This window comes from Periplaneta americana, chromosome 9 (genome assembly GCF_040183065.1).
Source record: "Periplaneta americana isolate PAMFEO1 chromosome 9, P.americana_PAMFEO1_priV1, whole genome shotgun sequence".
Classification (NCBI taxonomy): domain Eukaryota; kingdom Metazoa; phylum Arthropoda; class Insecta; order Blattodea; family Blattidae; genus Periplaneta; species Periplaneta americana.
In genome coordinates, this window is record NC_091125.1 from 129,914,761 (window position 1) to 129,929,008 (window position 14,248).

Here is a 14,248-nt window from a genome sequence, read left to right on the forward strand (position 1 = left end):
GTTTTTGACATGCCTGGTCTAGATTATAGGTTAGAATCTTCATCATTAAAAAAATACATGTATTGATACTTAACTCGATATATGTCTTGCAGTTTCCACATATTATTTTTTACATGTTGTCGTATTCTACAGAACTGACTGTGTAGGGGCATGGGTTTAATTTATATAATTGAATTAACTCTCAAACAACTTTCGGCCAGGAGACCATGTTTTTTGTCTAAGACTTTTTAAGTGTTGTAAGTGATTTGACCATAAAACTTGTAAAGTAAACTTGAAAAATCTTGTGAAGCGATAAATTTGACCAAAATTTGATTGTGTACAGGCAGCTTACCTTTCACCTTATGTAAATGTCATATTGTTACATGTGTGCAATGCCTCTCCTTCCATACGAATGCATTATTTAAGAAAAATGCTAAATTTCTCTTCAATTTCTGCAAAATTTATAATTAAAAGCCCTGAATCTGGATAATGAATTGGGCATTTATTTCCTGAAGCGAGCAGCAAATACAGACGCAACAACAGAACCAACAGTGATCAGTGAAAGTGCAAGATAGTGCAATATAAGTGCAAGTGCAAGTGCAAAAGTGAAGTGAAAAGAAAACATACCAATCAGTGAATACACTGTAGTCGGAATAGCAACAAACCTGTGAAATACCCCAGAGCAACAAACACTCTCTAGGAATAGCTAGCCTAGTGAGTGCAGGCACCCGCTTTAGTGAGTGCTCGTAAAGCTACCCCACCTACCGGTGGGAGGCCTTAGCCCTCAAGGGATGTTATAGGCTAAATTCATTCATTCATTCATTCCCGAATATGACAGTATGGATACAGTGCTTTTGAGGAAAAAATTTAAAGCTTGGTTAAGAGATGGCTTTTGTTTGCAAACCATTTTTCAATTTTTCCTCTTCTCTCCTCTCCCCGTCTTTTTTCCATTTTCTTTTTTCTGTCTTATCTCGGTTGACTGGCACATGTCGAATTTATTTTATAATGCAGTTGATGTCTTTAATTTGCTTCATTTTAGGGAATGTAGTGCTCTTATGGCCTGAATTGCAGTTTAGAGCCTGATAAGGAAAGTGTATTGTTGCCTCTTTGTAACCAATCAAATTTTGGAGTGATGTGTAAATGGCTTTAAGCTTGCCGTCGAGATTTATTATATATTTCCCAACATTTTGTATAGACGGCAAAGAGCTGGCAAGTAGTACCTGCTCCAGCTCTACCTTCATGATCGAAAAGAGATCCATGTACATGTTCATCAGTCACTTTGTGGATATCTTCTATAACTGTTTCTTCGGACTTTATTATAAATGTGTTTTCAGGAAGATTTTTTCTAAATAAGACACATCACTTCCAAGTTATAAATAAAAAAAGTAAAATGAATATGTGTGTTTCTGAATTCTTATGTCTTTTTGGATTTTCAGGACAATCCTTATGAAAGAATTTTGGCTCGAGAAATGTTGAACTGGTTCAACCATTCAAGAATGATTGCTTTCTTCCATGGCAACCCAATTTCTGCAGAGGACAGATTCAAAGTAAGTTTAATATGGAAACAGCTAGGCCTGTGTGCAGGAAGATGGAGTATTGGATATAAATTATGATAATACTGATAAGTCGTTAAAGTTTTTGTTTTATGCAGTACAGTATGATGTTGTTGTTGCTTCCTAATGCCAGGCATTTGACAGTAAAGTCATTTGACCTCTTGCACTCCAGTATTTTTCAAAGATATTGTCATGGTTAGGCACTGACGCACAGATTTTGAGATGTTCTGAATCCATTTCTTGATTTGAGTTGCACAATGGGCAGTTAGGGAACTGATATATTCCAATTCTCTGCAGATGCTTGGCCAAACAGTCATGGCCTGTTGCCAATCTAAATGCAGCTACAGACGATTTGCGTGGTAAATTGGGAATCAACTGTGGATTATGATGCAGAGAGTTCAATTTTTTCCCTTGAGATTGTGTTATCAAATTTTGTTTGTTGAAGTCTAAGTATGTAGATTTAATAAATCTTTTCACAGAGTAATACGTAGATTTAGTAACAGGTCTGTAAGTAGCAGTGCTGCCCTTCTTTGCTAAAGCATCCGCATTCTCGTTTCCCAGGATTCCACAATGGGATGGTATCCATTGGAATACAATTCTTTTATTGAGTGTTATTAGTTAAGAGAGCATTTTATTTATTTCTGCTATTTGAGATGAAGGTGTGTGTCTAGAGACTATTGATAGAATAGCAGTACATCATTTAACAGGCTTCATTAAAGTGGTATGTCTTGCATTGTACCTTACCAGAGGACTCAGATGTTATCCCCAACTTGAGGCATGGCATATGGTTACTTGCTTTGTGAAATATTCGCCAAAAGACTTCCCATTGAATTGTTGTTATGGAAAGATTATGCATTGCTAGTATATTCATCTGCTTTTTGGGTCAATGACAAGTGTTGTTGAGATTTATTGAGAAATGACAGGCTGATGACAGTAAAAATGAGTGTATTCCGAGAAAATATGCCCCAAGACACTTTTGTTCATAAATTTCAGTTTGTCATGAAAACCATCCTAAGAGTCGCAGATCTTTTTGGCACTTGTGAGGAAAGAAAGCGAGCCTTTGTGACGGAAATCCTGTGCAGGGATGGGTCAAGCAAAGGAACTGGGATAGACAAGGGAGGAGCAATGACACTAAAGAGAAGTATGCTCATTTGTTTAGAAGAAGTCGACCTGTCGCGTATAATTTTTAAACTAAAATATAGCAGGCCTACTAAAAGGGAATGAACAAGCATAGTAGTCAAAAATAAGTTACAGAGAGTAGCAGAGGCAAACAAGGTGTCTCTAACAAAGGTGAAGGGGTTTTTGCCTGAACAGCATGGATCTGAAGGAACATCAGTGAGTGCACCAGAGAAGAAATGTCAATGGCAAAAGACCTCTACTAATATTGATAACTTGCAGCAGTGCTGACATCCTCTTCTTCGTATTTTCACTTGCGCATTGTTCACTTTATTTCGTTTTCTTTCATTTTAGTTTCTATCGCCATTGTACGGCCAACGACTCTAGTCAAGTGCCACTGCATTGAATAATAAAAAAAAATATTGATAACTATGAAAAATGCGTGATACGACAAACGATTCACGAATTCCATCTTTTGCACAAAATTTCTCCTGCAATTTCGAAGTTATTACCCATTCTATGTGAAATTATCCGTCATTGATTAGGAGGCACTAGTTTAAAAAGTATTTTATGATCGACCATGCCGAAATGTAGTAATTATACACCTGGTAGCAGCCCTTTAATGGACCTCATTAAAGTACACCTATTCATTAAAGTTCAGGTGTTCCACCAATCAGAAAACACCATTGTAGCAATATGGAAGCGCAAGTATCGATTATTCTCGGATATGCATTCGAAAGACAACTAGCGAAATGTCACGGAGGCTGGAAATCCAATACTGTTGCAGAAGGTTATGTACTGTTACTATAATAATTAGCGTTAATTGTAAATGATATTCAAATAAATTCAATTTGTCATCTCGTTTTTCAATGTCTAAATCAATTTGAAGGTTATATCAAGATTAATGTTCATTTTACTCTCTAGATTATATCAAGGTCAATGACATTTGTTCCTAGGAAAAAATCAATACTTTCGCGTCTGCGCACATCTCACAGTTTACGAGATATTGCACAAGGTCAGTTCTGCTCCCCACTCAGATAAGAATAACATGAATACTTATGAATAATTTCAAGTTAGAAATATGGTCGAGCATAAAAAGTCGTATGAAACTTGCCTATAATGGTAATTAAGACGCTCGTATGAAAATTATGAAACTCGCGCTCGTTTCATAAACATACTCTCGTCTTAATTACTACCATTATAGGCTCGTTGCATAATGTACTATTAAGACAGCTAGGGTTCAAGTGTTAAGAAGACGGAGAAAAATAGAAGTGTTCTGATCGAGAGCCAAAGAATATCAGCTCTGTCAGTCATAAAGTTTAGAGAGGAAGGCTGATCCATCATCTATAGGGGAGAAATGTTGAAATGTTAGCTTTTATTTAACGACGCTTGCAACTGCCGAGGTTATATCAGCATTGCCGGTGTGCCGGAATTTTGTCCTGCAGGCGTTCTTTTGCATGCCAGTAAGTCTACTGAATTGCAAAATACTACTGACATAAGCCTGTCGCATATAAGCACACTTAAATGCCATCAACCTGGCTCGGGATCGAACCCGCAACCTCGGGCATAGAAGGCGAGCGCTATACCAGCTGTGCCAACCAGGCCGATTTCTACAGGGGAGATAACTATATACATAGAAGTTACAATGATAAGAGGGTAGGATGAAGATCATAATAATAGCAAATTACAATGAAAGCAGTAGCGATAGTGTAATGGCAAAAATTTCTAACAATAACAATAAATGCAAGGTTTATAATGTTTTATTAGATTTGGTGTTTGTAACTTATTGGCAATATAGGTCTATTTACATGAGTTCTGAGTGTACTTCTACTGTCACAGTGGCAGGCGGGTGTCAGTTGGGTCTGCAGCTTGCTGAGGGAGACAACATACAAGTTGGATAGTGACTCACTTCTATGCTTAACATATAAAATTTCAGGGACGATAAAGATCTGCGATACTTATACCCTAATTCATTGACATTAATCTTTCTTAGTTGTCAGCATTCTGAAAAAAGTAGTAATATTATTGAGGTACATTATGAGATGTTTTTTAAGAGGAAAGAATCCTTGATTAAAGATAAGTATTAGGTGGTATTTAAAAAGTTCAGTTACAACAATTTTAATCATTTTAATACTTTTGGAAATATTAAAATTATTACAAAATTTACTACAGTCACATTTTAAATTCCTGAAGTCCGTATGTGTTAGCAGGAGTAAATTTAATAATAATAATAATAATAATAATAATAATAATAATAATAATAATAATAATAATAATAATCCATCAATCATTATCATCGAAGGACTGTAACAGTCTGTCTTATTCCTGTCTCTTCATGAAATGTCTCAGGGATCTTCTCCTCGTGGGTCAATAATGAAGAGTAAGTTTAATGATAACGAAATTTCTATTTTGACAGATTTATTTAAAAATGACAAAAATAATTAATTGATTAACTAGTGGACTTACTCGTGTTAATTATGTAAGATTTGTCTGGCTTACAGCTGTTTCAGTGCTTCACGCACCATCCTCAGAGCCTACTAGATCACGGCGTCATCTCGAACTTCTCTGCCTGTTATGTGGGTGTGTTTGATTGTTGAAAGGTGTTGTAGAGTGGCTACAAAGAACATATTAGAGCAATAACCAGAGGGCACAATACATCTACATACGCCGATATTATAACCAATGCTAACCATAGATACAATAACATAAATACAGACATGGAAATCCTACACATACAACCCAAGAACCAAAAACTCAACACACTAGAACAATATGAAATATACAAACACACTATTTGATTCCACTCTTCAACACCTTTCAACAATCAAACACACCCACATAACAGGCAGAGAAGTTCGAGATGACGCCGTGATCTAGTAGGCTCTGAGGATGGTGCGTGAAGCACTGAAACAGCTGTAAGCCGGACAAATCTTACATATGGATGACAAAAATTTTGTAGAGTATGTTCTTGTGATATGCTGCTTTATCTACCACATTAATCTTTCTTTAACGTAACTTTATTGTTTTCAATGTTATCATCCTTTTATGAAAAGTATATGATATTCTGGAATTTACCTCGGTGATATTTTTATTCTTAATTTTTTCCCTTCCTGAACATCTTCAGGCTCTTACCAGTGCACACCAGTTTACAGATCACTGTTGTAGCCATCACTGTTGTGGTGAATGAACGTTGTGCATATAAAGAACGTGAGTGAAAAATGGTTTCCATTTTCATAATTGAAAATGTAAATGTATTTGTTTCAGACTAACATCATATTCAAAAGGAACAACATGCAGCTGAAGCAGTATGGAAGAAGAGTGGCCACAATGGCTTTGGAGGACACAAAGTATGCAGCTGTTCTCAAGCTGTTTACATCTCACAATTATATGGTATTCAGCACGGAGCCTCAAGTGGCTAAACTTATCAAATTAAACAGGAAAATACCTCAGCTCGTTCTGATGGGTAAGTCTGATAGCTCTGAGCTCTGGCATGACCTCAAGATGTCTCTGACACTTGAACTTCTGGTTCTATTTTATCTGACTAGTTTCTTGTCTTATCTCTCATGGAATTTGTTTTTTAATTTATTTTTAGATATAAATAATGAAACAATTGTCTTTAGAGACAATTAATATTATGTACCCTCCACAAAAGTAGCTTCATTTATACACCGACGGATCCTTGGTCTCCAGGGAACAAGGTGCAGGTGCAGATGTTATGTGCTGCACCTTTATGTTTTATACTTTTTTTTTTGTACAGTATTACCACAGTCTATACAGTTACGAAACTCAATACGTAGTAAATATGCATCCATAGATAGTTGCTAACCATTAGGATCGCTAATATCACCTCATTACAGACAATGCGAAATAGTACCAGCACAGTCTGTTGTTCCTAGCACCCTCACAACTCAAGCTTCGTGACTGTATATACTATACTGTTTTCGCTGTAAGAAAAATCCTAGTGTAAACACAAGCACGTGGCTGTCATATCCGTGATTGGCTCACAGTCGAAACACTCACACGACACAGGAAAATATAGTCTGTATTTGGAAATTACCATGTTGTATTATTTGAAAATAAAAAATTGAATTCTAGTTGTTAAATATGATGGATCATATACATATGTAAAACGCTATGTAAAAGAAAAGCTACTTTTATATTTTGTTATATACTATGAACGTGGATGAATACAAACAGTAATACCGAAGTAGTCTGTTCTTGTAACAAGCTGGTGTCACTTGAGCTCCTAGTTGTTCACGTAAGCACGTGGTACTGAAGTTTGGCTTCTGCATCCTGGGTGTGTTTGGTTATTAAACATAAGAGTAGAAACCCTCTTAAAAGCGGACAAAAACAAGTAGTCTTAAATGTATATAATAAGCTATGTGAGTTTTAATTAGAGTAATTATAAAGTAAATGTTTCCTAAGAAAATGAATGCATAGTAGTGAGGTTAGGCCTGCTTGACGAGTAACGGGAAATGTTTAACATGAAACAGAATGTACAACAGTAGGTGGGAACACGTACTGAGAATCTATGGCGCCAAACAGTGGCCAATGAAGCCTCACTTCAGTCACGTGCTATTGTTTATATTAGGATTTTTCTTACAGCGAAAATATTATAGACTGTGGTATTACCCATAATTTACTTATAGTAAATTTTTGCGAAAGTATTCAACATTTTTTACTACTTGGAAGGAAGATAGATACTCGGAAGGAAAGAGCAATTGCTCAACTTGTAATGTTCTGGATTGAAAACATAAGTATGGAGTATTGTAGCTTGAGATTCAGCTAGTGGTAATGTATAGACATATGTACTATAACTTCATAGAAAGACTCCTCATCTTGGATACCTATTCAATATCCAAAGTATTGTACAATACTGTACAGAGTTATATATTCTTTCTTGATCACAAGCCGATAGTAGATTTTGTATTGTAATGTGACACAGATAAATGTACCTTCAGGAAAGTTCTGTGCAGATCGGCCGTTATCACGTTTTGTTATTTATATTCAGTGTCTGCCAAGTTAGCTCTGTTGTAGCGTGTCTGCCTCCAGACTAGCTGGCCCGGGTTCGATTCCCGGTGGGGTCAGTTCTACCTCGAGATTAGGAGAGATGACAGTGCACAACTTCTAATCACTAAATTGTGCACCAATATGTGTGTGTTAAATCCCAAATCTCTCCACAGTGCATATGAAGAGAAGGCATATGTCACTGTTGATAGTGATTCGTCCATCGGATGGGGACGTTAAGCCTGGTGGCCCCCTTGGTGCTATTCGACAGGAGTAGGCTACTTGCTGGCACTGGGTTTCCCCTTCTCCCTTCATCATCATCCTCACCTATTCCCAAACTACACTTACACAAACACTTAACATACACTCACCCTAGTACATGGCATAACTCTTCACAGATACACATCATGTTTAACGTGGCCCGCTGAAGTGGTGTGCAATTTGAAAATGGGTCACAGTCCTGCCATCTATCTGCAATATGCGGAACCCGAATCACGCAAAGTGAAGTGGGTAGGCATTAGACACACACACACATTTTATTATATTGTAACTTTTTATACAAATCAATAATGTAGTTTTATTATTTCAACAATAATTCACTTTCTATAATTTAATTCTACACTCCCGTCAACAATGGGATTTTCACTCCACACATTAACACAGTATTCGTTATTGCACTCCACAGACGACAATGACAATTTACTTTGATTATTGAGAACAACAATGTGTTGCTAATTTTAACTAATGTTCACAAAGCACTATTTACAAATCAGAACTGTCAGTTCTCAGTTCACAGTTCGTTTGCCTTGGCTAGCTCAGTTACTCGAGTTCACAGTATCTCGAACCCCAGACCTTCAGAGACAATCCACTGACCGTCGAACTCAGATCCCCCAACTGCGGTCCACTGCACTCATACTCAGGACTTCCGGCTCCCACAGTTACGGACACAACTCAAGTCGAACTCTGGTCTCGAAGCTGGCGTCACTGCTACACAAGACTGGCTGGCTTGCTGTCCAACGATTACAACAACAACTGCTCAAGTTCACTCGCGTGTTGTATTTATAACTAAACCATAGTTTCTGGAGAGTTCGCGATCAGTCGACAGATACCGAGATGATGACGCCTATCCAGACTTCTCTGGATTTCTCTCCTCAGTCACCAGCTGCTTACTTTCCCCTCACCCTTCGTCACGTCCGTGCCTCCACCTCGCACCCCCTCTTACATCTGTCCCCTCCAGACTCGAGAGGCCACAACCTTCTTCACCGCGTTTTCTCGTGCGCCCCCGACCTCTGTGGGACGCGATCGACTCCCGACTGTCACAATATACTAAATCATATCCAGCTTTTGGTTTATTTCTGGTCGCTTCCATTGCGATATGTTGGTCAAATCCCTATTCATCTTCAACATCTGACTCGGTAGATGTACCCAATATGCTGTGTGTGTGTGTGTGAGACATCTCAATGTAATATAGGAAGTCGTGAAGAAACTTGTTAGATATTATTTGGACTAAATTGCCTTTGTATGTTGTTGATTTCATATAAAGACCTATTAATTTCTTTATGAAAATTGTATTATTTCATGTAATCATGTAGATACTGGATATTTGAGGGCCCCTTGTTTGATGGAAACTGTACTTTGGATTTTTTTCACTTGAAAATATTTAACTTAAGTTTCATGCTTCTTCCTTGTGATGTTTGTTAATTCTTTGATGTTGCAGCTGGGATTGTGGACGATAGGTTTTTGAGTAAAAACGAACTGGTAAAGTACAGCTTAATGCCGGACTTGCAGACAGCACAGGCAGGTTTGGTTGCACTCCTGAATTCGGCTGCCATGCACCTGACACAGAATCTGACACACCATCAGCAGACCTTGATCGGGCACCTGCGAAAACACGTCGAACTGCAGCAAGAGTCCTTGAAAGAAGATGGCAAGGAGTCATGAGCTGCCTTGTGTTCCAACAGCAGTAAGAAGCACCGAAATTTATTGCTGTCATAGAAGTGGCATTGTGAAATTTTGTTTGTGCTTTCGTTCATTCTGTCAAGTGCAGTGTCTCCTGTAAGAGTGGCACAGTAAAATTGCATGTGAGGCAAGGAAAATTCATACATGTGTGAAGAAAGAAAGTAGCGGTGAAATACTGCTAGATTTTTTGAATAATAAAATTGTTAAATTCTATATCTTTGAAAATGGCATTTATGTTACAGTTTTATTATTATACAGTTAAAAATTCTCTCATGTTGTGGTGATCCTGATGAGAAAATTGACTACATGAGTGTTGTAGCACTACTTAATCAAAGGATAGCATAATACCAGTCCATCAACTCAGCACACTAAAAGCTTAATGCGTGTGGAACGCTGGAAGGGATTGAAGCAAGTAATGTAATTTGTATTTGAAAGGGATGTCTATGTGTTGCAGTAACTGAAATTTTTGAAGCAGCTGTCACTGGATGCTTACCGACCTTTTGGAATGGTTGATAATGAATGCAAATTTTCTAGCGTTTGCAGACAGGTCAAGGTGTTTAATTATTTTGTTCAGAATGTGCTCACCATACAAAAGCAGATGGAACAGAGGTGGAGGAAGTATACTGTATGCATGCCAGCTTGAAGATGTAGAATACCTACTCTAATATTTAATAAAGATAATTAATAAAAACAATAGGTTGTGTTTAAATTATTATTCTTCTTCCTTCTCTGTTCCTCTTCTTCCTCCTCCTCCACATCTGATATTTATCATTTTTGCCTATTATGTTCTCTCAGTAGTGTGTAATTGTACAGGGTATCCGACAAGAGATGCATCATAGGGTAAATTATAATATGTGCTCGATATGAGTGCCTTCAAGTTCATAACATGTATGGAGGCGAAACTCCATGCTATTGAGAATGCGGTGTAACATATAAACGGTGTTTTGACAATACATTTTCTCGATCTGTGTTCGTAGATGTTGCGCCTTTTCCTTCAGATAACCCCATAAGGCAAAGTCAAGGGAGTTTAAGTCTGGCGACCTGGAGACTATTCTCTGGGTTCTCTGCGTCCTATACATCAATTATAATCGGTAATGTACAGAGTTGACTCAACGAGAACTTCCATAATTATGAAGCCAACTCTGTACATTACAAATTTTATGATATCGCACGTGAATACAAGAGATGAGCTCTAGTAGCCCTAATTGCTCTAGTTGTTAGTATACAACCTACTGTTTCGTCTGTGAATGAGGTCATGTTACGAGATATATTGCAATGAGAGAGGTAATGTATATACCTTACACCTTATATTGTCCATATACCAAAATGTCCATATTCCAAAATATTCATGAGGACAAAATGTCCATGAGATCAGAATGTCCATACACAAAATATCCATGAAATCAAAATGTTCATAACACTAAATGATCATGAGAACAAAATGTGAAAAGGATATTTATTTCTTTATTGCCTAAATTTTCCAAAACTAAACTACTGTTCATCTTGGGGCACAGTTCCAGGTTTCAAATGATATCCAATTCCTCGTATATATGTGAGAATTTCTCCATTCCGTGCATAAGTGTCATAGTTCTTCACAATTTGGAGTATTTGTCTTTGAGATTTTATTTAGAGGTTCTTGAATTTGTGTGTGTCCACCTCTTACTCGGGTAATTTGCATCCATACGTGGTTTTCTTCATTTTTTAAGCATTGTAGAAACCTCCAAATTGAAGATTGCTGCCGGTAATCATAGAAGCATCACAAATTTTTCTTTCGCTACATCTCCAGTAAATGTTTGTTCTACTTCTGTTGTAGTCTTGATGGTGGTACAAGTAATCAGAATAACTTAGGAATTCTTGTGAATTCAAGATTTCAGCTGGTCTATCCACTGCACTTGACAATTTTACATAGGTTATTGTAACTACCATGAACAATGGATATAGTGAACATTATAGGGTATAGTGAAGTGGACATTATAGAACTATGCACATTTTGACTCTGGACAATTTGGCATGGACATTATTTCATGGCCATTTAGACGCCTGGACATTCTAATCCTGGACTTTATGACTGGTAATATATATATATATATATATATATATGTACAAAATACGGTGCATAATAAAGGGTCATCCAGAAAGCTTGCCGGTTTTGATATATCAAATTATGAACTTTATTTTTTCAAAATACTTTAAACTAGGACATAAACATGTTCAACTCATTTTCCCATTTCACGTATGAAAAATGATGTCGGGCATATGACCCCCTCTACTGCACTGGCATGCAAGAACTCAGTCCGTGAAATTCACTATGACTGTCTGACAAATTTCCACTTGGATTTTGATGACAACTCGTCGAATTTCCTCTTTTAACTTGCGGATGTTTTGGGGTTTATTGACATACTCTAATGATTTAAGATTATCTCATGAAAAAAAATCGTATGGCGTTAAATCACATGACCTTGGTGGCCATTGGTGGTCACCATTACACAAGATGAGACAATCCAGGAACCGCTAATGGAGCAGCTCAATTGTTTCGCGGGCAGAGTGACTTGTGGCACCATGATGGTAATGGAGATCATATCGGAGAATTCGCTGTGCTGAAGAACATTCTATGCCTAATTCTTGGGAATGGCAAAGAACCGATTTCATTGAACTAATAGTCACACTGTCACGAACCACACGTTGCGCAATAGTAAACTGCTCCATGGCTAGACACACAATGACGAAATTCGAGAAATTCAGACTGAAGCATCAATTGGAATGTTTATGGATATCGAAATGAAATAAAACAATGTCGACAACCGACAAAGAAAAAAATACCAAGTGATTCAAAATCGGCACGCTTTTTGAACACTTTTACAGTATTTATACGGGTACTGTACAGCACTCATATACATGTGTATTCACCACTATCTCATACAAGTCGCTGGCATGAACAGTAAACATCTTTTTATCAGCTCAGTATTTACTCAGGTCACAAAGGCCAGAGGGAGAGGGAACGGTGATTCACATTCTTTCCTGATGCAGATTTAACTTGGGCATGTAGTATGTATGTATTGATTTTTCTTTCAAATCATATTGTATGTCATTGATATAAACACTTTTTCAATTTTATTTCAGAATATTGGTTCTGGTACATAGCCCCTTTATGATTTCCCATTCTACAATTATCATGAAACATTATTTTAGTATGAAAAAAAAAAACAAACAAACAAAAGTTCGTATGTTTTTTTGGTGCATATTCAATGCTATTTTATGTGTTCTTTTTTAAGGGAACTGGGTAGTGATACTGTGCGATTAAAAAATTTCAATACAAAAGTTTAGTTGAATATTTCTAGGCTTCTAGTGCTCAGAAAGGAATAACAATTTCCATGTTTATGCAATCAATCATTCTGAATTCAGTGGTATAAAAGACAACTAATTAGCTTCGAATCCAAGTGCAAGAAAGGCCCTAACTGATAACCTGTTTTCCAACTTTGCTAGGTGTACCTCATTCTTAAGGTGCACATTACTTGCTACTATCTTCACTCATAAACCTTGTATTTTTTTAAGTTATCCAGTATTGTGTATTGTAAATTCCAAAGCAAAATTTAGTTAAATATTTCACCCCTAGTGAAACAGAAAAAAATATTGATTTTTGTTTAAAATTTTTTACAATTTTTTCAATACATATACATTTTTTTCTCGTGTTATGTGTGTGACATTCTTAAACCCGTAGGTCTACAATGTAGAACACAGGCTGCAGAAAACACTGTAAAAATTTCATGTAAATTGATTCAGTAATTTCAGAGAAAAATGCACTTAAGTTTGAAAATGTCAACTTATGGAAAACTGTATAAAAAAAAAGAATGTATTAATTACATGCACCGCCAAATTTAAAGAGGTCATTTAAAAGGCTTATCTGCAGAAATACCCTCCACAATATTTATATTGTTTTAAAGACCAGTTTTGTAATTTATTTTAAAACACAAAATAAAAAATCGGATTTTTTACCCTTAATCACTACCTGGTTCCCTTAAGGACATATCTTATACAATTTATATCCTGAGGTTACATTTTGTTGTTTTGTATTTGTTTTTACATACTTGACATTTCGGACCTTCTACATACGAATATTTTATAAAGTTTTGTTGTTTTGAAATTCACCGTATAATTTGTCTTTGGTGGCATTTGTTTTATTATTTTGTCGTCTCTTTTCAAATACTACGTAGGGTCTGAGAACTGCTCATTTTTGTGATTTTTTACGTGTTAATACTGCATTTGTGTAATTTGTTTTTAACGTGACGTTTTTTAGTTCGTGTTAGGATTCAGCTTGTAGGCTATTGTTTGTGTTTTTGATTTTGAAGAATTTTAGGTAAGGGCGCAAATGGCCATAGTAGCTGACACACCCTTTTTAAACCTCACTAACTAACTAGCCTATACTGTAGACCAGCGTTTCTCAAACTATGGGTCGTGAGTGATGTTTTGATGGGTCGTGGAATGATACGTCAGGTCTATAAAAAATGTTTTAAAAGTTATTATCAACATTCAATTAACTTCTCAGCTTGCAGTGAACATGGGAGTAGTAAACCTGTCTGCTTTCAGTGAACACGAGACTGAAAACAAAACTAATACAGCACACCTGCAACAATGGG

The 14,248-nt window shown here is 36.6% G+C and overlaps 1 protein-coding gene across 3 annotated transcripts in view; it reads left to right on the forward strand.

The window, feature by feature from the left end:
* Positions 1-10,308, forward strand: part of mRpL10 (mitochondrial ribosomal protein L10) — a 30,604-nt gene extending 20,296 nt beyond the window's left edge. For all 3 annotated transcript variants that reach the window (XM_069835888.1, XM_069835887.1, XM_069835885.1), the window contains 3 exons: positions 1,416-1,526; positions 5,913-6,111; positions 9,373-10,308. In XM_069835888.1, the coding sequence (XP_069691989.1) occupies positions 1,416-1,526; positions 5,913-6,111; positions 9,373-9,596 (534 nt within the window). In that variant the 3' untranslated portion in view covers positions 9,597-10,308. The remainder of the gene's footprint in view (positions 1-1,415; positions 1,527-5,912; positions 6,112-9,372) is intronic.
* The last annotated feature ends 3,940 nt before the right edge of the window (positions 10,309-14,248 follow it).